This window comes from Melanostigma gelatinosum, assembly GCF_949748355.1.
Source record: "Melanostigma gelatinosum genome assembly, chromosome: 9".
Classification (NCBI taxonomy): domain Eukaryota; kingdom Metazoa; phylum Chordata; class Actinopteri; order Perciformes; family Zoarcidae; genus Melanostigma; species Melanostigma gelatinosum.
Window position 1 is genome coordinate 9776694 of NC_136642.1, and position 24090 is coordinate 9800783.

At 44.8% G+C, this 24090-nt stretch overlaps 1 protein-coding gene across 1 annotated transcript; it reads right to left on the bottom strand.

The window, feature by feature from the left end:
* Positions 1 to 15358: 15358 nt before the first annotated feature.
* On the bottom strand, positions 15359 to 22401 carry LOC306781862 (ubiquitin carboxyl-terminal hydrolase 54-like). The gene is made up of 4 exons (XM_079274920.1): positions 22281 to 22401; positions 21893 to 22020; positions 21635 to 21796; positions 15359 to 15484 (listed from the first exon to the last, which is right to left on the bottom strand). The coding sequence occupies exons 1-4, from the start codon at positions 22385 to 22387 to the stop codon at positions 15453 to 15455; spliced, it is 429 nt and encodes a 142-aa protein (XP_079131046.1). The 5' UTR covers positions 22388 to 22401; the 3' UTR covers positions 15359 to 15452.
* Positions 22402 to 24090: the final 1689 nt, after the last annotated feature.

Consider the following 24090-nt stretch of genomic DNA (forward strand, 5'->3'; position numbering starts at 1 on the left):
TGACAGAAGCCATTTCACTGAATGGTGCACATTATGTTTTACATAATATGTAAAACATAATGTAAAAAACATATGTAAAACATATTATGTTTTACATGTATTACAGATGTCCACCAGTAAAATAAGCAACTCAGTCATTTTACTGTTAGTTTAAACTCCTTGGTCACTTTGTTAGGCACTATATAATCTAATACAATCCACTACAACAGCTCAGATATCAATGTTTAGTTTTTGTAAAAAACTTTCACAGAGGTGTTGATTCAACTGTGTGTTTATTATTGACGTTGAAGTTTGCAGTGCTGTACATGCATGCATCTCTGCATGAAGCCATTCATTCACACATCGACACACACTTACGGAGTCAAACACATATTCATATCCTTTAATCCAGACCTCATTTCACTTTAAATGAGAAGAACAGTTATTTATGTATGTCTATGTGTTATTTATAATCCATCCAGTTGAATTAGAAAACTGAGAGTAATAACTTGTGAAAATATAATTGATGTGTACTTTTTTTGATTTGACAGTTGTTGACCAGACAGAGACGTTGTTACTACTATTAGGCTTCTTGAATATATTCATATATATATATATATATATGGCAGTAAATAGCGCGAGTTCGATATTATTGTAATGTTTTTGTCCAAGGAGATTTTCTCAATCTGGACCTTTTGGAATTTGAGTTGAATACCCCTGCTTTATACTTTACCCGATGAGAACTACAAAAGAGTGTTGAAATGATGTGACAACTGATATTAGATATACTGTAACACCAATTTTGTTTTTGATTACACTGCAGAAAGGCAATTTTTTGACTTCTCAGAACAAGGTGATTTCAAATATGAATACAATGTATTGAAAAGGTACTCTGTGCATTTGGTAGATTTGCCGACATCTAGCGGGGAGGATGCAGATTGCAACCAGCTAAACTTTTTCAAGCTGTGCCAAGCGAGTAGGAGAAATACGGTGGCCGATGTGAAAACCTGAACGCATGAAACACAGCAATTCGTATTTGTCGTATTAAGGCGTTAATGTTACAATGATGCACTCTGGATCAACCCGTGTGTGTCTGCAGGTGGAACACAGCACCCCCCTCACAGAACATAAAACTTAGAAGTTGCACAAACTGAGAAGTTGAAAAGAAAATCTCTGGAGGAACAGCAGTTCAATGCACAATAAACATTTATTTCATTTACAGCCGTTACAGCTCCAACATGCCCCCTATGCTCGTGCTCGCGATGAGACTCCACTGGCTGGTCTCGGGCCTGTAGCGCTGCCCGTCAAAACCTCCCGTGGCGTAGATGCACTCGCCCAGCACAGAGACGCTCACGTAGCATCGGCGGTGGTACATGGGTGGCCCCTCGTGCCAGGTGCGCGTGCTGACGTCGAACCTGCGCACGCTGTTGAAATGCTCGACCCCGTTGAAGCCACCGACGCAGTAGATGCTCCCGTTGAGGACGGCGGTGCCGTGGTAGGCGCGAGGACCCACGTCTTGGTCTGTCACCTGCATCCAGAGGTCGGTGCTGACGTCGTACGGCTCGATGCTGTTCGTTGGATCGGTGCCGCTCCAGCCCCCAATGGCCAACAGGATGCCGTTAGGCAGGCGAGGGCGGGCGAGAGGGTTGCTGAGATGCGCAGAGGGTCTGAACCTCATGATGGGACTTAGGATTTCGATGACTGCCCTGACCATGTGCAGGCACTCAGCGTTGTTTTTCACTAGCTCATTGAACATCACGTTCAACCTCATGTAGTCCTTACTCATCAACACCAGTCGCACCTACACAGAAAAGCAGACATCGCAGTGCTCTTGTCTAAGGTATATGTTGACCTTTTGTCACCAGATTTAGTTTAGACTTGCATCTTCAGCATTAAAAATAAAAGTAACAACGCTACGTGTGTGTCCGCCTCGAGAATACATCACAGAAATTGGCGACGAGGATAAAACTACGTTCTCGCAGGGTAGGAGAGACACTCGGTGTCAGTACTAGTGAGTATGATGGCCCTGTTTGGGAGAATTGACGAATTCAAGCCAGAAAATGAACAATGGTCCGCGTACATTGAACGGATGGAACAATTCTTCGAAGCTAACGACGTAGCCGAAGATAAGCAAGTAGCTACGCTTCTCAGTGTCATGGGTGCGGCTACTTATGGGCTTTTGAGAAATCTGGTGCAGCCCAGGAAGCCAAAAGATAAGACGTTTGACGAAATAGTGGCCGTTCTAAAGGAACATTATGAGCCCAAGCCCTTATTAGTAGCTGAAAGGTTTCGCTTTAACCGGTGTAACCAAAAAGCTAACCAGCCGGTGGCTCAGTATGTAGCAGAGTTGAAACAATGCGCATCTAACTGTGAGTTCGGCGCCAACTTGGACGCATCACTGCGAGATCGTCAGTGGAATAAGAAACGAGGGCTGCCAGAGGAGACTACTTTCGGAAAATGATCTTACTTTTGCAAAGTCTTTTGAGATCGCGCTCAACATGGAGACTGCCGACAGAGACGCACGTCAGTTGAGAGGGATGGAAAGTGAAAGTGTCGGGGCGGCAAGCATTCACAAGGTGAGGCCACAGCGGACAAGGAACTGTTACAGGTGCAATGGAAAGAATCACGAGCCAGATGAGTGCCGTTTTAAAGAGACTAAACGCCATAACTGTGGCAAGACTGGGCATATTAAAAAGGCATGTCGGTCCAAGGCACAGGCAGAGAGTGAAAGGCATTCATGGGGCAGAAGAAAGAAACACACAAAATATGTGGAAGCTGAAGAAGACGCTGAATTGGGTGTGTTCACAATTTTGACTGTCACAAGTGAAGATGCTGACCTGTATAAAGAAATATTCACTGTGGCTGAGGTGAGGTTAGAGATGGAAATAGATACTGGGGCTGCAAGGAGTATCATTTCACGGGGTACATACAGGGAGAACAAGAGCCTGCCTACACTGGCCGCAGCACGCATTCAGAGGTGGGCGATTATATTGTCAGCGTATGACTACCACATTGTCTATCGCAAATCAGAAGAGCACAGTAATGCTGATGGAAGTGTTTCGTATGTCACAGATCACCTCTCAAGCAACAATCACCAGGCTCAGGAGACTGTTTGCCTCTTACGGTCTCCCTGAACAAATTGTGACAGACAATGCGACGACATTCACATCAGACGAGTTCCAGACTTTTGCCAAGCAGAATGGGATTCTGCACACCACAAGTGCACCTGGACATCCAGCAACAAATGGTCTGGCAGAGAGATATGTTCAGACGTTCAAGACAGGTATGAAAAAGCTTGCTTCACTGAACATTGAGGACAAGATCTCACTGTTCCTGCTACAATATCGGACTACGCCTAACTGCACTACTGGACAGTCCCCGGCTGATCTGTTTCTTCACAGACATATCCGGACAAGGTTGGATTTCCTAAAGCCTTGTACCAAGGAGACGGTACGCAAGAAACAGTATCAGCAAAAAGAACACCATGACCGCACTACTGCGGACTGTATCTTTTTCAACCATGTAACCAGCCAACTAGACACGGAGTAGTGAGGATATGGTCTTAACTAAATCTGGTGACAGAAGGTTAACATATACCTTAGACAAGAGCACTGCGATGTCTGCTTTTCGCTGCGGTGCTGCGGTCTCTGTGTAGGTGCGACTGGTGTTGAGTAAGGACTACCTGAGGTTGAACGTGATGTCCAATGAGCTGGTGAAGAACAACGCTGAGTGCCTGCACATGGTCAGGGCAGTCATCGAAATCCTAAGTCCCATCATGAGGTTCAGACCCTCTGCGCATCTCAGCAACCCTCTCGTCCGCCCTCGCCTGGCAAACGGCCTCCTGTTGGCCATAGGGGGCTGGAGCGGCGCCGATCCAACGAACAGCATCGAGTCGTACGACGTCAGCACCGACCTCTGGATGCAGGTGACAGACCAAGACGTGGGTCCTCGCGCCTACCACGGCACCGCCGTCCTCAACGGGAGCATCTACTGCGTCGGCAGCTTCAACAGGGTAGATCATTTCAACAGCGTGCGCAGGTTTGACGTGAGCACGTGCACCTGGCACGAGGGGCCACCCATGTACCACCGCCGATGCTACGTGAGCATCGCTGTGCTGGGCGAGTGCATCTACGCCACGGGAGGTTTTGACGGGCACTCGCGACTCAGCACCGCAGATCCAGCACAGGATGGCTCTCTTCGCTCACATTGAGGTCGTCTCTACCGAGGATGTCGGCGAGTTGCTGCACGGAGAGCTGCGGGAACTCTTCGGACAAAACCACCTTCTCAAAGTGGTCAACGATGAAGTGGTAGGCCTTGAGCCGCAGCTCGATGGACAAGCAGGTGTCGGTGACCTGAAAGATGCCGATGCAGTTCTCTGGGCAGAGCTGCTCGCCCAGGAAGTCGCAGCAAGTTTGCACAACGCCCATGACGTTGAGCTGATCGGCTGCCAGCAGCAGCTCCTGCACGTCTTCCTCCGTCACAGAGACCAAGCCGGTGAATAGAATAGAATTCATTCTATCTTTATCCCTTTAAGGGGGACATTTGTCTCTGCATTTGACCCATCCCTGTATATAGGGAGCAGTGGGCTGCCAATGACAGGCGCCCGGGGAGCCGGGGGTTCAGTGTATTGCTCAGGTACACTTCGACATCTGACACATCCAAGTGGGAGATCGAACCGTGAACCTTCCGGTTCACGGACGACCTCTTAACTCAGTGCGCCACGGTCACCCCCACGGTGTACGCAAACTCAATGATGAGCTGCATCATGTCCGGAGACAGGCCGGGTATGTGGAAGACCTCCTTGTCTGGAGGTGACCAGCGACTCCAGAGAGCCCTGCGGGTCAGAATAAACACAGAGCAGAGGATTGGAAACAGACTTCAGATTTTCATTCTCATTGTCTCATTGATAACAATGATCACGTTTTCAAATAAGCATTCACAAAATCAACATATGACACCATTTTGCATTAAAGGGAAATTGTACAATACGTAAACCGCCGGACATCATTCCGAGTGTAACTGGCAATAAGAATGTCGCTGTCAAATAAATGTCACAAATATGTAATACTTCATGTTGTATGCTATTTTTGTTTTCTTTTGTGATCTCTCTGGAGCTGTTTCACCACAATCTACAATTCATCTCAGGTTTTGTGCAGCAGTGAACAGCTTCTTCCTTCAATTTGTGTGTCGAATTAACCATCTCAAGTGTTTGCAATTACTTTTCATTTTGTTGCATTAAATTAATTCAGTCACTTTTCTGAACACACAAACTACTCAATGCTACTAATCAACACTAATCTGCTTAAAAGCACATTACTATGGATCTGAGAGACTATAGCTGATATATTATATCTTCTCCTCTTTGTCAAACTTGTCAGAAATGCTCCATGAACGTATGTAATTCATCACATATCGTGATTAGTCTCCCAGACTTCATCATTAACAATTACTTTCTGCTCATTTGAAGGATATACATTCACAGCATATATCTATATATATATATATATATCAGATAGCCAACTCACTGGAAGTACGTGCTGCATCGATACAGGAAGACCTTGTTGATCTCAAACGTTACGTCCTCGACATTGACGACTGCGTCGCAAAGTTTTCCCTCCAGACGGGGAGAAATCAACAATGCGCTTGACCCGAGTGAAGATTCGTTCCAGTAGCTCATCTTCATTTTCTGAGAGATCTTTTTGGTCGATGACTTGTCTCAAGGGTCTCAACAGGTCTTTTGAGTCAAAAGAGAGACACTGACCACACATCACGGTCAGGTGCTAGAATTCTAGTCAGGATTCCATTCTCGTCATTCTCGTCATTCTCGTCATAGGTCCAGGATTCCATTCTCGAATGGAATCCTGGACCTATGACGTCACTGATGAACTGACATCCTCCAATTCAATCTGTAGACCATGCGATTGGGGGACCAAACATATTATGTTTTACATGTTTTTTACATTATGTTTTACATAATATGTAAAACATAATGTAACAAAACATATGTAAAACATATTATGTTTTACATGTATTACAGATGTCCACCAGTAAAATAAGCAACTCAGTCATTTTACTGTTAGTTTAAACTCCTTGGTCACTTTGTTAGGCACTATATAATCTAATACAATCCACTACAACAGCTCAGATATGAATGTTTAGTTTTTGTAAAAAACTTTCACAGAGGTGTTGATTCAACTGTGTGTCTATTATTGACGTTGAAGTTTGCAGTGCTGTACATGCATGCATCTCTGCATGAAGCCATTCATTCACACATCGACACACACTTACGGAGTCAAACACATATTCATATCCTTTAATCCAGACCTCATTTCACTTTAAATGAGAAGAACAGTTATTTATGTATGTCTATGTGTTATTTATAATCCATCCAGTTGAATTTGAAAACAGAGTAATAATTTGTTGAAATATAATTGATGTACTTTATTTGATTTGACAGTTGTTGACTACACAGAGACGTTGTTACTACTACTAGGCTTCTTGACTATATTTATATATATATGGCAGTAAATAGCGCAAGCTAGATATTATTGTAATGTTTCGGACCTTTGCCCGAGGAGATTTTCTCGATCTGGACCTTTTGGAATTTTAGTTGAATACCCCTGCTTTAGACCAACATTATGTCCAGTATATACACGGACTATGCTTAAGATCAAGCAAAATATCTATCGTTGATGCTCCAATTAACCTTGGAAAATAAAGTCTGCAGCACGCTTTAATAAAGTTGTTTACATTTGCAAACTGTTGACATTTTGTTTTTAAACTACAGTTGCCGATTGTGTTTTTTCATAATTCAAAAAATATTGTGCATAATTACACAGTAGGTCTGCTCTAAATTATAAGCCAGTGATCTCCATACAATATATTTTACAATCAATGAGATACTTTTCTGCACTGAAACAAATACCAAATGCACACAGTTTTGAAATCACTGATATCCTAAGAAATATGAATCTCAAGATACACCACAATGTCTCACTGTAACCAGTTCCCTTACTCTGGGTAAGGACGCAGCATTTGACCTCCTTCACAACCTTATCAACAGTTTGCAATCTGTCCTCCAGGCTCTGCCTCCTGTCCTCCGCTAAAAAGCAGCTCTGCTCTACTGTGCGTACCTGCTGCAGAAAGACGGTTAACGCCAACGTCTGTTCATCAAATTGCTACTAATGAACCTGCAAGCACTTTAAATTAGGTGACACTGCAATAAAATGGGCTACAAATATTTGTAATGATGGTAACTAAAAGGAAAATCTGGAAGGTACGTCCCGTCAGAAAGAGTATGTGGTGGCGGGCGTGGGTGGCTCAGCTGTGGAGGATGAAGAAAAGGACTCAGCATGTTGCATTTTGTCCAATTAAAAGTATAAATGGCATTACTTGTATCATGAAAACTATGTAATTAAATTAGAATTGTATGTCTTTGCCCAAGCAGCCATCACTCCCCGAATACAATAGGAGTTAAGTACAATGGCTAATTAAGAAAACATCTGGATATTTTGTGTGCATGTGCATTTTTCAAAGATATGATTGATATTGTTTCTTATCACGACACAAGGCCCTTGAGACAGCCCACAACCGAGCGCTTTCTTTAATTTTACATTTCTAATACCTGTCATTTCTAACATACTATTTCTACAGAAATGAGTGATGTGACATGTAATTTAGGTAATTTTTCATGTGTAAGCGCTGACACCTGTTCAAATATTTAGGCAGGAGCTTTTTCTGAGCTCTAGAATGTAAGTAACCTGTGTGGTGTGAAATGACAAACACCATGACAATGTATTAAAGGATTCCTCAGAGAATAAACTAAATGCAGTATTGTAAACATTCCATGCAGAAATAAAGTCATTGATTTTTATAAATGATCACAAACAGAAAGTGGAACATGCTTGTTTGTCTTGTACTAGGTCACTGCAGTTCTCAGGCTGAAACAGGTGGACATCATCTTTACTCCTGATCTTTCCACCAACAAATGACGAGACAGACGTTGTACGGTGGTTACGCCCCCTGTGGGAGTGCATTGGTAATAACTTTATTGCAAAAATACAGGTTCCCTCTTTCCCCGAGCAACACCACCCCACAACTGACACACACAGTCTACACACACCCACATACGGTGAACCGTCTGCATTCTCCAAACCTCTCTCGTCTCTGACCACCACAGCATTCGCAAACACACACTTTCATCCTTTGGCTTACATTCATTCGCTCTCTTTCTCCCTTTTTTTGCTCGCTCCCTACTTGTTGCTCTCTTTTTGCATTCCGTCGGTTGAAACTTAGCAGTTAGATTGCAGAACAACAAAGTTCCCCAGCAGCATTAAACATGAGATCTCCTGCACCTCTGCCTGCCATTGCCAGAGTCCATGAGAGCGCCCGTGGGTGGGTGTGTCTGCCTCCTGACTGTCTCTGATACAGGATCGTGAGGGAAGGTTGATTTGCATAGCGGACTCATGCGCTACAATTGGCTACATTCTCCCACATCCAGAACCCAAGAAACAAACAAACAAACAAACAAACAAACAAACACAACAACAACAAAATCTGAACCTAAATTTAAAATAAAAACAGCAATGTTAAATACGCTCTCTGAGTTAAGTGCCAACCTTTGGTTTAGTTACAACGATCAATCAACATCATTAAAATTCTTAAAGAACTTTATATTGGCCAATTGTTGTATAAGGACTCTGTTATATTATATTAATTAGAATAAAGTATATAATAAATGTACTCTACACATGTCAAAATGCTCCTCAGTAAAGGGGGTGAATTAAGTTATAACTGTTCGACACTTTATAATAACTGTTCATACAACTGAGGAATGGTTGACATCTCTGAAGAAGATAGCTCACTGGCTGAAAATATACCTCTAATACATATATATCATATAAAGCATATTCATATTGGACATGTCACTGTCCGGCTGAAGATGAGCATTTTCTATTCACATCTGAGGTCTCAAAACCAGTTTCAGTTTGAGGGAGAAATAATAAAGTGTGAATTGATAAGTGCCACTAAAGTTCACCTGAGGCCGTTAAGTAAAACAAACGCCATCGACTTCTCTCCAGCTGCTTCTCAGTCAAATAGCCTTCGGAAAGTGCACTTCTGCCGAGCAACCTTGTAAAGCGCACTTGAGTCATCTCTTTCATTCATTGACAAAGCCTAAGAGAAGGGTTTCCTAACCTACATACGTCTCATTCCGTCGTGACTTTCCTCCCCTGTTGGCCTATTTCTAGTGCTACCGTTTCCTGTTTGGAAATAAGAAAGAAAGAGCGCGAATAAACGACAGCGAGAAAGAGGGAAAAAAGGGAACGAGGAAAGAAGCAGAGAAAAAGAAAGCGCTTTTCTTGTTTAATCTCCCGGTAGAAACGGGAGAGCTGTCATTAGGTCGGCGAGCGGTTTGGGGGTGGGGGGGGGGGGGGGGTGGAAACTCCTGCTAGACACTTGTGAAGTGCACTCCACTCCTATTTGAAATGCAGACATGAGGAATTACCACTTTAAGTTCATCAATATTTGTTAATTATCATTGTCAACATTCCATAAGGTCTTATTAATTAACATACAGGTTTCATACATGAGTGTTTCTGCACATGACGTTTAGTAATTAGTGAGTTCGGTCTCGGGCGGGTTTACTGTGCGCGCACACAGGAAGAAAGAAACGAAAGAAACGAAAAAATATGGCTGTCCATCTGAAATAGACCCAGTTCTGCTATGTGTGCGTCCAACAGGAAAGGCCCGTGAAGAAAGAGGAAGAGGCGTAGCTACTTGGTAAGAGTCCCCTCCCCCCCTGAGCTGAGGGTCCCATAGGATGGAGGACAAGTCTGCCGGGAGCTCAGGTCCCCGTCAGACCCGGCCGAGTGAGCGGCCAAGCCGACGACACCACTGACAGCGGCATGCTCGCCAGGCTGACTGCATAGGGAAGCCCTCTTAAAAACCCAGGGGGGGAGACAAGAAACAACAGTCCCGGGAAGTAAGGGGGGAAGGTTGAGGTTGTAGTTGGGGGTCAGAGTGACTGCATAGACAGAATAGTAGGTCAAGAGAGGGAGGGAGGGAGGGAGGGAGGGAGGGAGGCAAGGAGAGGCTAAGCGGGGTGCTGCAGGCGCTGAGGGAGGCTCTACGTCAGTGCAGATGTGCATGTGTGCGTGCATGTGTTTGCGTGTGCATGTTGTTTGCGGGGACAAGGAGGAGGAACAGGATACGAGTCGAGCTGGATCCTCCCGAGCCGATTCCAGGTCCGTCAAGGCGAGGCCCCGTCCAGGATGCCGGCGCTGCTTGCTGACCCCTCCTCCCCCCCCCGACACGGAGGTGGCCGCTTGTGAGACATTAGTGAAGCAGAGCGGGACTCTGGTCAGAAGACAGCTTGACGCCCGTCAGACACAGCCAGAAACTCCCCGCACTGCCCGGCAGCTCCTGAGACGAGACAGGAGACAACAGGTCGCATCAGCATGAAGGTGCGCCTCAAATTCAAACATTTTGAGAGGTTCAAGGGTTAAACTACTTGAGCCTTTCTGATGGGCGACAGAAGGTCCAAACACAAACCCACTGGTGCTCTAAACAGCATGCCGTGTGCTCTTCGGTCGAAGCTTTTCACTAGAACACTGACGTTTCCAACGTAGAACATTCGCCGAACCGATACACTCGTTGAGTGAACTGCTTAAACACAAGATGTCATGTTTATTGCTGCACCATTTCAGTTGAATCAATTAAATGTCTTTTATTTCATATCATTTTATAGGCATGTCCTCTAATTTATCTCTGCGAACTTTTAAATGTGGCTGAAATTGAACGTAAAGTTCTTGGTAATGTGATTTGACATCACACCAAAACATCTCTTCCAGAACAGGACTGGAGCGCAAGATATATCGAATATGATATAGAAAATCCACACAAAATTGACTTCAGTAACATGTGTGCAAAAATATTCTACCATCAGCATATTGTTTGGGGGTATCTGTTGCATACAGTGAGTACAGTGCATTTCATCAAAATAGGGATGTTTCCAGGTGAACCGTTATTTATTCAATTCAATTTCAACTGTCCACAAACTTAGATTTAAAGAGCAGTGAAAGTTATTGTTGTTATTGTATGAACAGGGTTCAACCTTTTCTACCCAATAATGGATAAAAAACGTGATATTTTATTTTGTAAAAGAAAGACCTGTATGGTTTTGTATATCTTGTATTTATGGTAATTTATGTTCCTCTTGTCTACAGTCTTCTCCAGTCATGAATGAATGAATGAATGAATGAATTTTATTTATACAGTGCTTTTCACAGACAATAGTATCACAAAGTGCTTAACAGAGCAGACATTTAAAAGCATAAAAAACACAATGTGACCCTAGGGTCAATAAACTACATACACAGAGAAAAATAAAAAATAATAAAAAATAATAAATGTAAAACATATTTTAAGAGCAGGTCTGGGACATGGGTTTACTTTTTACTCAAACGCCAGCCTAAACAGGTGGGTTTTGAGCTGGTTCTTAAAAGTATCTGCGCGGCGTAGAGTTGCAGGCAGAGCATTCCAGAGCTGTCATGTGACTAATTGATGGTGAAAAGTCAACCAGAAACCGTCTCAAATGCCACACCACAGCATTTACATGTTATCATCCTCACATGGAACACCAGAACATCAGAAACCTGGATCAGGTTGTCAGTTTCCTGGTTCCTCTCAGAATACTCGAGCTGTTTTAACCGAGGTGTCTGAAAACCAGGATGTAACGTTTACATGCACAGAACGAAAGCAAGGCAGCCGAAAACAAGTGGGGAATAAAGCCTTGTATTTTACAGAGCAGTTGTGCGGCTTCACATCCAAAACAGACAGAAAACAAATGTGACAGGTGTTATGAGTCAGCGTCGACTCGCTGTTTTGTATTTGTGATATCACTGTTTCCGGGGTTGTTTATTATTTGGGTGCCTCAGGCAGCTTCCCCCGCAGGAGTTTCAGTTTGATGTATTACATATCTGTGTGGGATAAATAAAAGTATTTTCTGTTGTCAGTGTTTCCGCTACAAACGGAAGCTGCTGAAGAGAACTGACATGTTCAGTGATAAATCACGACTTTCTTCTTCAAAGCAGCAGTGCCTTCATTCGGGCTAGAGACAGTTGTTCCAAGCTGTCGTTTAGGGCAAAATAATGGAATTATTACTAATTATAATATTCAACAGTTGTTCTACTGTAGAGAACAAGAATATTTCGACAAATATTTCAGATCGATGCGCATTGGTCTTCGCTCCCGCAGCGATATTCGCACACTGAAACTGAAGAAGCGTAAAAACACGGCAGATGGCGCGGATGATAAAAAGACTTGTTAAAAAGAGAGACCTTTATTGACTCAAACAAACCAGACAGCTCAGCAGTTTTTCAATGCGTCATTCTGGCGGAGCAGAGCTACGAAAGTTAGAAATAGCCGGCGTTGTTTCTGAGCGGATTCAAATGACAACTCATTTGTGATCCTTAAAGAAGAATGATGGTATAGATAGATCGTGGTTTTTTATAGAAGCTGTTTTCTGTTGGAGAGTTTAACTAAATTTGACACATGACACATTTGCAGAGGGGTGTAAATAACCTTTGGGTCCTCACAGTTATTCAATGAATGCACATCCCATCCCCAGGATATAGCTATGTGCAAATAGGGGCTTAACCTACTTCTGTGCCAGATGAGTTTGCCAAAAATGAAAATGTTCACCAAAAAAATGAATAGCATACCAAGGAAATAATTTGACTTTGCTATTCTGACCTGATTTAGAAATTGCTCTCTCTCTCTCTCCCACACACACACACACACACACACACACTCTCTCCTCTAGCACTCAAAGTAGCTCAACCAAGGAAATAAGTACACTCTTCCAAGTCCTAAACAGATGAGTGGTACTGTATTTCCCTTAAAAGATCAAAAGAGTAACGTCAGACGTGCCCAGCGCAGTGTTTACCTGTGAAGCGGTGGAGGGAGGTGGTGATGAGAAGGTGATGATGATGATGATGATGGAGGAGGTGATAGTGGTGGAATAGCAACAGGGACTCAGAAGAGAGAAAGTAAGCAAGAGGCACTGACATAAGCCTGCTTCACCTTTGAGAGAGAAAGAGTGGGAGGAGAAGCAGAGAGAGGGGGACAGATTGGAAGTCGAAAAAGCAGAAACAAAAGGGAGAAATGAGACAAACAGCGGGGGAGAGGAGCCCGGGGAAAAGCTAAGTGTAAAGTGCAACGGCCACGGGACGTCGGGCAGGTGCAGTTGAACGGCACGGCCACAGGGAGGCGGCAGAGCAGAGGAAGTCACACTCACAAAGCTGCGCGTTGCAGTCAGGCGGCTGCGGCGCGAGGTCACCACTGTGCCGCTCAGACTGCGTCCGATTCGTCTCAGGTTTTCCCCATCATCAGGCTCCGCCCCCAAACGCAGATCCCGCAACATCATTGGCTGCAGAGGGAGAACGTGTCTGTCAGACGCTGGAAAATGGATCAGATGACCTGCGAGGGGCTGAAAAAGACGTGGACGTTACCTTGTTGAGGTAGGTGGGGGGGCAGTCCGTCCCGTACACACTCCTCTCCATGTCTGCGTTGGGGGTCTTGGAGCGAGCCTGGCCTCCCACCCTTGATATGAGTCTCTCTGATGGGCTGCAGCCTGAAAACACACACAAAGCAGGGCTGGAGGTCAACACACGAACATACAAGGATGGTCTCTAAAACATGTTGTCTGCCATTAGTGGAAGCTTTCAAAAAACTCCCGATGTTCATAAATCTATAGCTACCCTTACATATCCGATGTAAAACATTAATATTTATTCAACATGAATATCAACATACATCGGTTTTATACTATCAGGTATAGTGACATCATGCAATACTACCAATTAAAGTTAAAATGGTATTTGTTTTACGAAAAACTTTAATGCTCTTAATATTTTGAAGGGTTTTTTTTGCAGCCGTGAGCAGCTCATCCATTCCCATGTATAACTCCATCACCTTTACAGCGTGAACACGATGCACACTCACAAACATTCTCACAATTAGCATGCAGAGTAGGATAGAACTGGGACAAAGTTAAGGTTTTTAGCTTGTTCTCAATTTCTAAACATGGTTTGAAATACATTTCAAAATAGCTTTGTCTCTATAGGAACATACATTAAGGAGAATTTCTGTTTGAGAATTAACAGTAAACTTTATACAGTACCATAGTACTGCAACAGTTTCATTACCAATTGATCTGTTGCTTGTTGGTTGATTCATTAATCATCATTCAGTGAAAAATCCCGATCACAAAGTTCTCAGGCTCTCAGGTGTCTTTAAACTGTTTTATTCGACAATCAGACATTTTCTATTAACGATGTTAATAACGAAAGGTAACTCTGATAAATTGCTCATACAATTAATTGATCATCAAAATTGTTGATCAATGTTCTGACAATTGACTAATTAATTAATAGACCAATCGTTTCAGCTCTACTATAAAAAAATGTTGTTTTTATTTAGTGATTCATATTCAAATGAAACTGTAATGTAATAATTGTTCATAAATGTTCATTGTAATATATTTTAGAAGTTGTACCGTGGTAGCTCTGAGTTATGTTGTTTGTGCCTGTGTGTGTGTGTGTGTGTGTGTGTGTGCGTGCGTGCGTGCGTGCGTGCGTGCGTGTGTGTGTGTGTGCGTGCGTGTGTGTGTGTACCTGTCTTTCCAGCTTGCAGACTGGCCTGGTAAAGGGAGTCAAGCTCAGACAGCTCAGCCTCTTCACAGTCACAGCAGGGATCCCCGTGTTGCCCTGGGGCATGCTGGGAGATGTAGTGCCCTGGAGAAGCCTGGCAACTGTAGCTGTAGTGCTGACTGGTCGCCTGCGGCCTGATGGGGACACATCGGTCGGGGGGCGTGTCATACGGCGTCACCACGGCGTCGGGGCGGTCCAAACTCCAGGAGGACCAATGGCGTGTGCCGCTGTCGCCGGCAGCTTCGTGCCTCGGCCAATGCTGAGCGGCACCGGTGGTGGAATGGAGCTGGGGGGGCTGCCAGAGAGGCGTGAGAGGTTTCCTTTGCCCAGAAGCTTCCAGGGGGGAAGATGGGGGAGGAGGAGGGGGCGGGGGCGGAGGGGGAGGGTGTGTGCGTGTGGGTTCAAGGTGTGTGGAGTGTGCGGTGTGTGTGGTGTGTGTATCCCAGAGACGCAGAGGAAGCGAGGGCAGAGAGATGGCTAAGTACTTCCCCAGGGGTCTGACACTCACCCCCCCTGCCTGCAGCAACTCGCACAGCCTCACTCCCGTCCCCTCCCTCCCATCCTCGCCTTCCTCCCCTCTCCTCCCCGCGCACGCACCCTCTTCCTCCCCCCCTTGGCTGGAAGGGGCGCAAGGGTGAGGGATGCTGAGGGTGAGCGGGGGTCGAGGGGGAGCGGGCCGATAGGGTGGAGGGGGCGGGTCCGGGCCCAGAGCAGCGTCCTGGTTGAGCGTTGCCTGGTCCTCTTCCTCCTCCTGATTGGGCGTCAGCAGTACTTGGACCGGGCCAGGCTGTTCACTGGAGGACACAAGGGAAGGAGGGTGTCAGTCAGCCAGCAGCACGGAACAAAAACGTCAGGTGAGTTACTGCATAGAGGGAAGGTCACAACAGCACACCAGGATAAACAAGCAGAAAACAGACGCACACACACACACAAGCTCACTTTCATACAGAGCGAACAGCTACAAACACAATGATGCCGCTTTGTGTGTGGGATCTCACAGCCATGCTGTTCATGAGTGAGGCACAAGCTCAGCTCCGGAGACTGACAGCTCGCTGCAGATTCACCAAACTTCACTCTCTGATCCGAACACATCCACATCCCCAAACAACCAAAGACTTGAAGAATTTAATCTCATTCTCAAAACAGCAATCTATCTGCGCTGATGCAGTAGATCAACACGGAAAATAAATGTGGCCTCTACAGTCTGGAGTAATTCAGTCTTGGCGGGCCACTATATTACGTTATTGATTTACATCCATTGATATGTGGAGGACATGATGTATGTTGAACATTAGTGGATCCTCTCTGCAGAGATTCTGTACTCTATCAGTGGAGCAGTGTGTGTGTGTGTGTGTGTGTGTGTGTGTGTGTGTGTGTGTGTGTGTGTGTGTGTGTGTGTGTGTGGTAAACTGTGTGTGAACAAGTCTGTAAATGTGTGGGTCTATTTTTAAAGAGCGTGTGCGCTAACCTGTCTGTGTCTACGTGAGTGTCAGACCCCATCCCCCACACTAAACTCTCCTGTCTCTTTTCAGCCTTAGTAATTACCCAGCAGGCTTTGCAGCAGCAAGCTATAAATCTGAGGCTTGTGTTGATCAATAGAGGAGAGGAGGAAGGTAATAAAAGAGGCTGAGCGCTGAGCTTTACCTCCTCCTTCATCCCTCCTTCCTGCTGTTGGATTTACAATTAATACATTTTTTACTAATTTCGCTGCAGTTTTAATTGAGTTTGATTGAAACAAAGACTTAACCCAACATTAACGTGACTAATTAAGTAAATCAATCATTGTCTTACCTTATCACCATCACTTCTGTCTATATTTCAAACTTGCTAAAGTCATATGAGTTTAACCCGAGATCCCCTGTGATTAAAAAAAGAGGAGACTCGGCCTTTGCAATTAAAATATTTTATTTTTTTCCAAAATAGCTTTTAAATAGTTTTTATTCTGTGTCTGTCTGTGTTTTATTGCATTAGTACTTTTATCAATCACATTTTTATTCTATTTAATTTCCTTAAATTGTATTATTATTATCATTTTCTATGATCGATGCATTTTCTTTTTCGATTAATTTATAATAAATGGGTCAGTAAAACAGTTGACATCTTTAAATAGCTTGTTTTGTGTGACCAACAGTCCAAAACCCAAAGGTATAAATAAACTAATAATTAAATCCATGGGATGCTTGGGCCCGATACTTGCCTGCATGTCGAAATATTATTATTTAACTCTATTAAATGTGATTTATTCTTTATATCAGCTTCTAGATAAGCTGCCTCACTCTATTTAAATGTTAAATATGACCCTTGTTATGAAAACTTCACTGCTGAAGCTCTCTTTCCCCTCCTCACACAGCCAAACTAACACATCAGGTGGGAAGCGGACTGACTTACTGTGACACACAAACACAGAGCAAAAAAACAAACAAAACAAACAAAACAACAAGCCACAGCACAGGATCTGTGACGACAATCGCACGGCAGCACACGGGACAGAAACACAGCGACGGACTGCACAGAGGGACAGATCAGCGCCATGCAAAGAGCAGCGCAGGGAAGCAGTGAAGCACGGAAAAGCAGAGAGCGTCTCCCTCTCTTTACTCTCGATGGCTACACAGAGCCGAGCAAAGCAGGTTTTTACTGCACTGCAACAAACACACAAACACAAAGGGGATGAGAAGTTACTGTATATAGTCAAGTGTGTGTGCTTGAGAACGCACACACATTCAGACACACACACACACACACACACAGCAGGATGGGAGAGTGCAGTGCTTGGATTCACAACAAAAAAAGGGTTCTGGGATTTTGGGCAGCCAGAGCTGAAGACACAAACATGAGGGTGTTGAGGTGTTTTTAGACAGCCAGTACCCAGAGGACACACACAGAGGAGTCCTGGGCTGGGTTTAAGGACCGCTTGAGCCGAGGACACACACCAAGTGAGGGAGGGAGGAAGGGAGGAAGGGGGTCTGAGGTGGTTTTGAGACAGGCACCGCTGCGGACACATAAGGGGGGACAGTGGTGGTACCTGCGAGGCCCCTGTGGGCGGGTGCTTCCTGTCTCCCGTTCCATTTCCTGTTCCTGCCTGCGTTTGATTGGGCCCCCAGTGCTCCTCATGCACGCAGCTACAACCAATCCGCTATGAGCGTTAGCCTCATGCAGGGGTCTGAGCACAGCTGAGGATGTTAACAACAGAGTGGGAGATAAAAAAGAGAAAAAGACAGGAAGATATAACGACAGAGTGGCCGAGAGAACGAAAGAGCGAGGGAACGCGAAAGCAACGAAAACGAACAAGAAGAATACCAGAAGGAGAGGGAGTAAAAAGATGAAGACAGAGACAACGTATGAGGATGAAAGAACAGCTGAGACAGAAGGAGACAGAGACAATAGAAGCAGAGCAGAGGGAGTGGTTATGAGGGGGCCGGCATGCAATACGCTCCTCTGCTGTATGTCAGTGCGTGTCTATTTTATACATGTTTACAGTTGCAGTTACTGTCGGGCGTCTACGCAGTGGCAATGTTGTGTGACAGTTGGAGAACTTCTTTGGATTGGTTGAACAGTACATACAAAACACCATGATATCGATGTGTTGATGACCCACTTATAGCATCTTTAAAACTAGATCATGTAACGCTTGAGATATTTATACTCTTACAAATGAAAAGTTGCATCCATAAGAAATACATCACATCATAATGCTCAATTATGACCTGGTCTGGTGAGACCAGTAGCTTATGATGGCTAATGTCAGCTCATGTTAGCATATTCAATATTTCTGTCCAGTATAACAAACAGCACTCAGTCTGTTCTCTGAGTGACTCTTCTCTACTTGTGCTACTCTACTGTCACACTTAGTTGAACCAATTGTGTTGGCCAACATTGAGGATAACATTTATCAGGAAACTTAAGACTTTACAGGGTGGAAGAATATTCCCAAACACAGCATCACTCGCCACTTTGCAACTCTACAGTAAATGCATCAATCTGTAAACTTGGGACTGTAGTTAGTAAGTCAAAAAGTCAAGATTAGATACATGAGGAGCAACGTAAAGGCTACGTTGATGAAGCCACAGACACCAGACAGGGTGTCTACAGAAGTACTCAGCTTTCTATGGTGCGAAGCCTTTTGAACGCACCCTGAATGGTGTTAGTTTGTTGTCAGAAAAGATGCAGAAGAGGACAATAAAAGAGCAGCCATCATCCATCCTGGCTTGACTTTACAGACTTTTGATTGATAGAGACAGAATGAAGGACAGTAGACGGCAGCTCTGTTGTCATTGGCTGTAACATCCTCGAAAACACTGAGGCAGATTGTTTAGAGTCCGGCTGAAACCATCGATACGGATGTGGGAAACCAAATTCTGTTACGTAATGGCACTGATAGTGATGCCATCTGTTCATTCGCAAGTCGTCCTTTCACTTCATCAAGGTTGAGTGTACTCACAGGGGTGTGTGTGTGTGTGTGTGTCAGGTACGTGAGGCTGAACACATTGAAGCACACACAGTAGGACAGACAGGACACAACATGATAATCCCTGATATAGATTTAGTAAGTGCTGAGCTGGAGGGGAAAACCTGCACACCTGCAGTTCAGACGAGGCTCTCACACACACCAACACGTATTCTCTTAAAATAGTAACACAGGCACAGAAACATATAACGTGCGGATGCAAGAACCACATACGCATGAAAACACACACATACAGGAATGTGGACCATGCCAGAGCCACGTGTCAAGTCTGTCAGAGTAAGTCCTGATAAACGTCTCGTGTCATTTAGGTCATGTCAACGTCAAGTCACAAGTCTGCAAATTGCAAGCTATAGATCTTTAAAGTGTCTGAATGCTACCCATGACAATGTTGCTGTTGAAGTGTTTTTGTATCTGAACGTTTAAGTCTGAAATACGTCAGCTCACAGCAATCGAGTCCAAGTCAAGTCTCAAGTCCTGATTGTGTATTTAGTACTGCAAATCCACAAGGTTGGGGGACTTGCCAGAGACAGATTAAACGAGAGTAAGAGTCTACAGCCATGCTGGCGTCTCTGTGACGATCTGTACTTAGGCCCAGCGGAGCTTCGAGCTAAAAATAATTACCAGGTCTATTGTTCAGCGTTTTTGTTTAGCGTGTTAGCATGTTAGCACATGGTAAAAACACCAAGTACAGCTGAGGTTGATGGGAAAACTCATTAGTTTGGACACATTCTAATGTTGAGGCGCTGCAGGAGAAGTCAGGAGATCAACAGAGTCAGGGAGGATTCATCCTCTTCGAACCACAAATGTATGAACAAAATATCGAAGCAATCCAACCAATAGGTGTTGAGATATTTCAATCGAGACCAAATTGGTGCACCAACAGAGCTGGTAGGGGCTGAAGAAGAAATGTATGCAACTACCAGCTTCTAGTCTCTAGTATGAGTCAAGCTCCCAAAACAACGGACTTCCCATAATGCACCGCTATACGTTTTTCGTTAGACCCTCCATTCCTGGTATGTGACTAAATATTTCATAACTCCATGGCCCCATTGTGACGTAAATGAGGAGTCCCAAAGCCCAAAATGAGATTACTCATCTGATGTAAATTACGCCAGAAGCTCCTCCAGAGCCACAGAAGGCATTACAGTCTCGTTATTCTAGTAAATTGACATTGACATGTACAATTGGTGGAGTGTCCCTTTAAGTTTGTCTTAAGTCTCACATCTAAAGCTCTGAAAAACACAACATTACACACACACACACACACACACTTAAAGATACACAGATACACAGGGAGGGAGACACAAACGGTGTACACACACACACACACACACACACACACTCGGAATATGCAAACTATAAACTCACGAGCATTGTGAACTCCCTAGAGCTCTGAACTTGGACTGGGTTTGTGACTTTGAATGGAAATGATCCTGAAAAGTTTCCAACTCTTATTGTTGGTCAGTAAACGTCCCACAGGAGTCATGTCGGTAAAACCTGATCTGACCAGGATTTGCTTCCTGAACTTTGCTAACTGGAAATGTCAAAGACACACACACACACACACACACTTATTCTGACATACAAGACTTATGGATGACACAAAAAATATATAAAAAAATAAAAAAAAAAAAAAAAAAATAAAAAAAAAAAATATATATATATATATATATATATATATATATATAAAGTACGACTAAGAGTCACACACACTGAACTAATAGACAAATAAAACATTCGGACGGAGGGAGACAGATGGAGAGACAGACGAACAGATGGGAATGAGGACAAAGAGGTCAGACAGAACGTATAAGTCACTGTGACTGTGACTAAACTAGACAACAGGTGATAATGTGACCTTGAATCTGCACCGGGCCAGATTTTAACATAAAAATACACTTTATTAGCCCCGATCCTAAAACAGCCTCACAACCCTTCAACTGAAAATGCCACACATTTGCCCTGCTTTTACTTTGTGTGAGTGAAAATTGAGATTGAAACTGACCAATAAGTCAGTGGTTCTTCTTCTTTAAACATAAAAAGGTTTTCCTGTGCAGCTTTTAATGCCGCTGTTTAAGGGCCAGTTCACACAAATATACAAAAACATATTTTCACTGACTGATTCATGGCATGCAGACACAGTTTGCATCGGAACTAATTTCCAGAGAAGAAATTGTCCGTATGAACTGCTGTAAGAATCAAAAATGTAATTCTATTCCCATCAATTGTGTGGAAAAAGAGACAGAAATCTCAAAGACGAATATTATAAAACGTTGGCATCAAAAACAGGAACTATCTGCATCGTTAGATACCACTGGAGGTACGTGAGAGAAGATGTGTTCTGTAAATTGGGTGAACCGTTCTTTTTCGCTCTCCTTAAATAACTTCTAACCTCCCATCTCTTCTTTCTCCTCCACCCTCTCGCCCTCCCACTTGTCTCTTTCTGTCTCTCTCTTCGTCCCTCTTTCCGTTTCCATACCCTGGTGTTGGAGCTGGTCCAGGTCCATGAATTTGCTGGGTTTGGGGTTGAATCCCATGGCAGCCTCCCGCTCTGCCTCCCTCCGCTTCTGCTGCTCCTGCTGACGGGCTCTCCTCGCCACCTCCTCCTGCAGTTCGTCCAGCTCACTGCGCCCTGCTCCACCTGAGCAAACACACAAAAAAAAAGAAGATGCAAACGATCAATCGGGTCAAATCCAGGTTGCAGTAGATGAATGAAAGCACACGCAGTAATACACACCTGTGTTGGTGCCGCCGCCCCAGCTGGGCGAGGGCAGCTCCTGCAGGATGGCACCGCTGCTCTTTGACTTTGGCACCGAACGCCATGAAGGTCCTGACATCAGCACCCGTTTCTGTTGCCCCACCTCCCTGTGGAGGGAAAGAGAGCACGAAAAAGAGACAAAAGAGGAAGAAATGTTGAGTGCAGATCATATGTCTCTTGACAAATCTGTCCGTTGATTGATTCGTTGTTATGGATTGTTGGACATGTTGTTGTTGTTCATTTTCACATTCGTATTTCAAGCTGATGAAGGGAAATTGAATGTGACGGAGAAACCCCGAGAGGGAAAGACAATGAACGACAGAGACGGAAAGGAAGGAACAGTAATTGTTATTGGTGAGTCTCCTACCTGTCGGGGCTGCTGCTGTTCCTCTCACTGCTCTCGTAGCCACTTTCCATCCTCTGAATCAGACGTGGCTGGTGCTCCACCCCTCTCAGAGGTGGAGGGGGACCCATTGTCCGCCCGCTGCCCAGAGACCTGGGCTGTCCGACCAGCCCGAACCCCGCCTCCAACTCCCCAGCCTCCCTCCCTTCCGCCTCTTGCAGCCCCGGCTGTGAGGGTGGAGCGGGTCCCGCCAAGGGAAGGAAGTCCTGGGTCTCCGGAGAGAGAGAGGGACCAGGCAGGGTGTTGTAGCCCACAGAGGAGCCTTTCGGTCGGGTGAAGATGCTGTCGATGTTCAGGGCCTCTCTTCTGGGCCTCCAGGTTGGCCTGTAGCGTCCTCCAGAAGAACTACAAAGCAAGGGAGGAAGATGTTACATGAGGTGTTACACGGCCTCAGGAGATAAAGAATGATGTTATGTCCTCGCCAAATATAAGTTGCCTGACTGGTGAGAAATACTCAAAAGTTGCACATGGTACATTTTATTCTTAATAGTACAATAACTTCAGTAAGATTTTGAGAGCAGGACTTTTACATCTGTTTGCATAAGGTAGAGGACTTCTCACTTATTCACTGCAAGGTGTTCTGATCTTTGCTCAAGTCAGAAAATGAAATGATAAAAAAAAATATATGAAATGCAACTTTACACGGTTTGAATGGGAATTCAAAAGGCAGCGTGCCTCAAGTTGATGTGTTCGTGTGTCTCAGTGGCGCAGTACCTGGACTTGCTCTCACTGCTGGTGCTTTCATCCTCCCAGTGGGGTCCCCCAGCCCCGCCCTCACAGCCCCCAACTCCTGACGAAGAGGAGGAGGACAGGGCACGAGAGGAGGAGGAGGAGGCGGTGAGTGGCCGGCGGGAGGAGAGGAGGAAGACGGCCGTCTCCTGCAGAGGAGGAGAGGGAGGGCGGGGAGGACCCTCCACTGCTAACTCTGAACGTGGGAGAGAAAGACAGAAAAAGTAAACCAAATAACATTTCCATTCATCCCACAGGGGCCAATTATGTAGGCAGCAGTGCAAGTAAACATGAGAATAACCAGTAACAAGGCGGATAACCTAAAGAGTCTGCAGGGACCAAGCACAAACAACTCACTTCATTACCGCTGTTTGCTCTTACTGGTTCCTCAAACAAGTTCCGCAGTTTAGTACTTTCCCTGAAAACACTGCAGTCACTTGTGTATTTGCAGTTGTTTGAAGCTGTCAGGGTGTTTTTACCAAAGGTGCAGCTTTACTCTGTGAGCACATGGTAACTTGTATCGCTAACTTTTGCAGTATTACCTCCGGCGTCAGCACCGTGCGGCGGTGTTCCGGCGTCGTGATTACAGACCACCGTGGTCTGGGATTCGCTGGAGAGGTGGCTGCCCGTGGACTGGTGGAGGGATCGGCTGCGGGAGGTGCGGTGACTCGAGCTCTCCGTCGAAGAGTCGGTACGAGTATCGCTGGATATGGACGGCTCCCGACCTGAACGAGGGAAAGGGAGACGACCTTTCAGTTAATCCTGCGTCCCCATATGGTTACAGTCAAAGGCAGGGAAACAAGTTCAGGCTTTGCAGTATACAGACGCTGAAGTTGGATTACAGGGTTGAAGGTCAGAGCTTCAAAGCTGAAACAATGAAACTTTCACAGAGGTGTTGATTCAACTGTGTGTTTATTATTGACGTTGAAGTTTGCAGTGCTGTACATGCATGCATCTCTGCATGAAGCCATTCATTCACACATCGACACACACTTACGGAGTCAAACACATATTCATATCCTTTAATCCAGACCTCATTTCACTT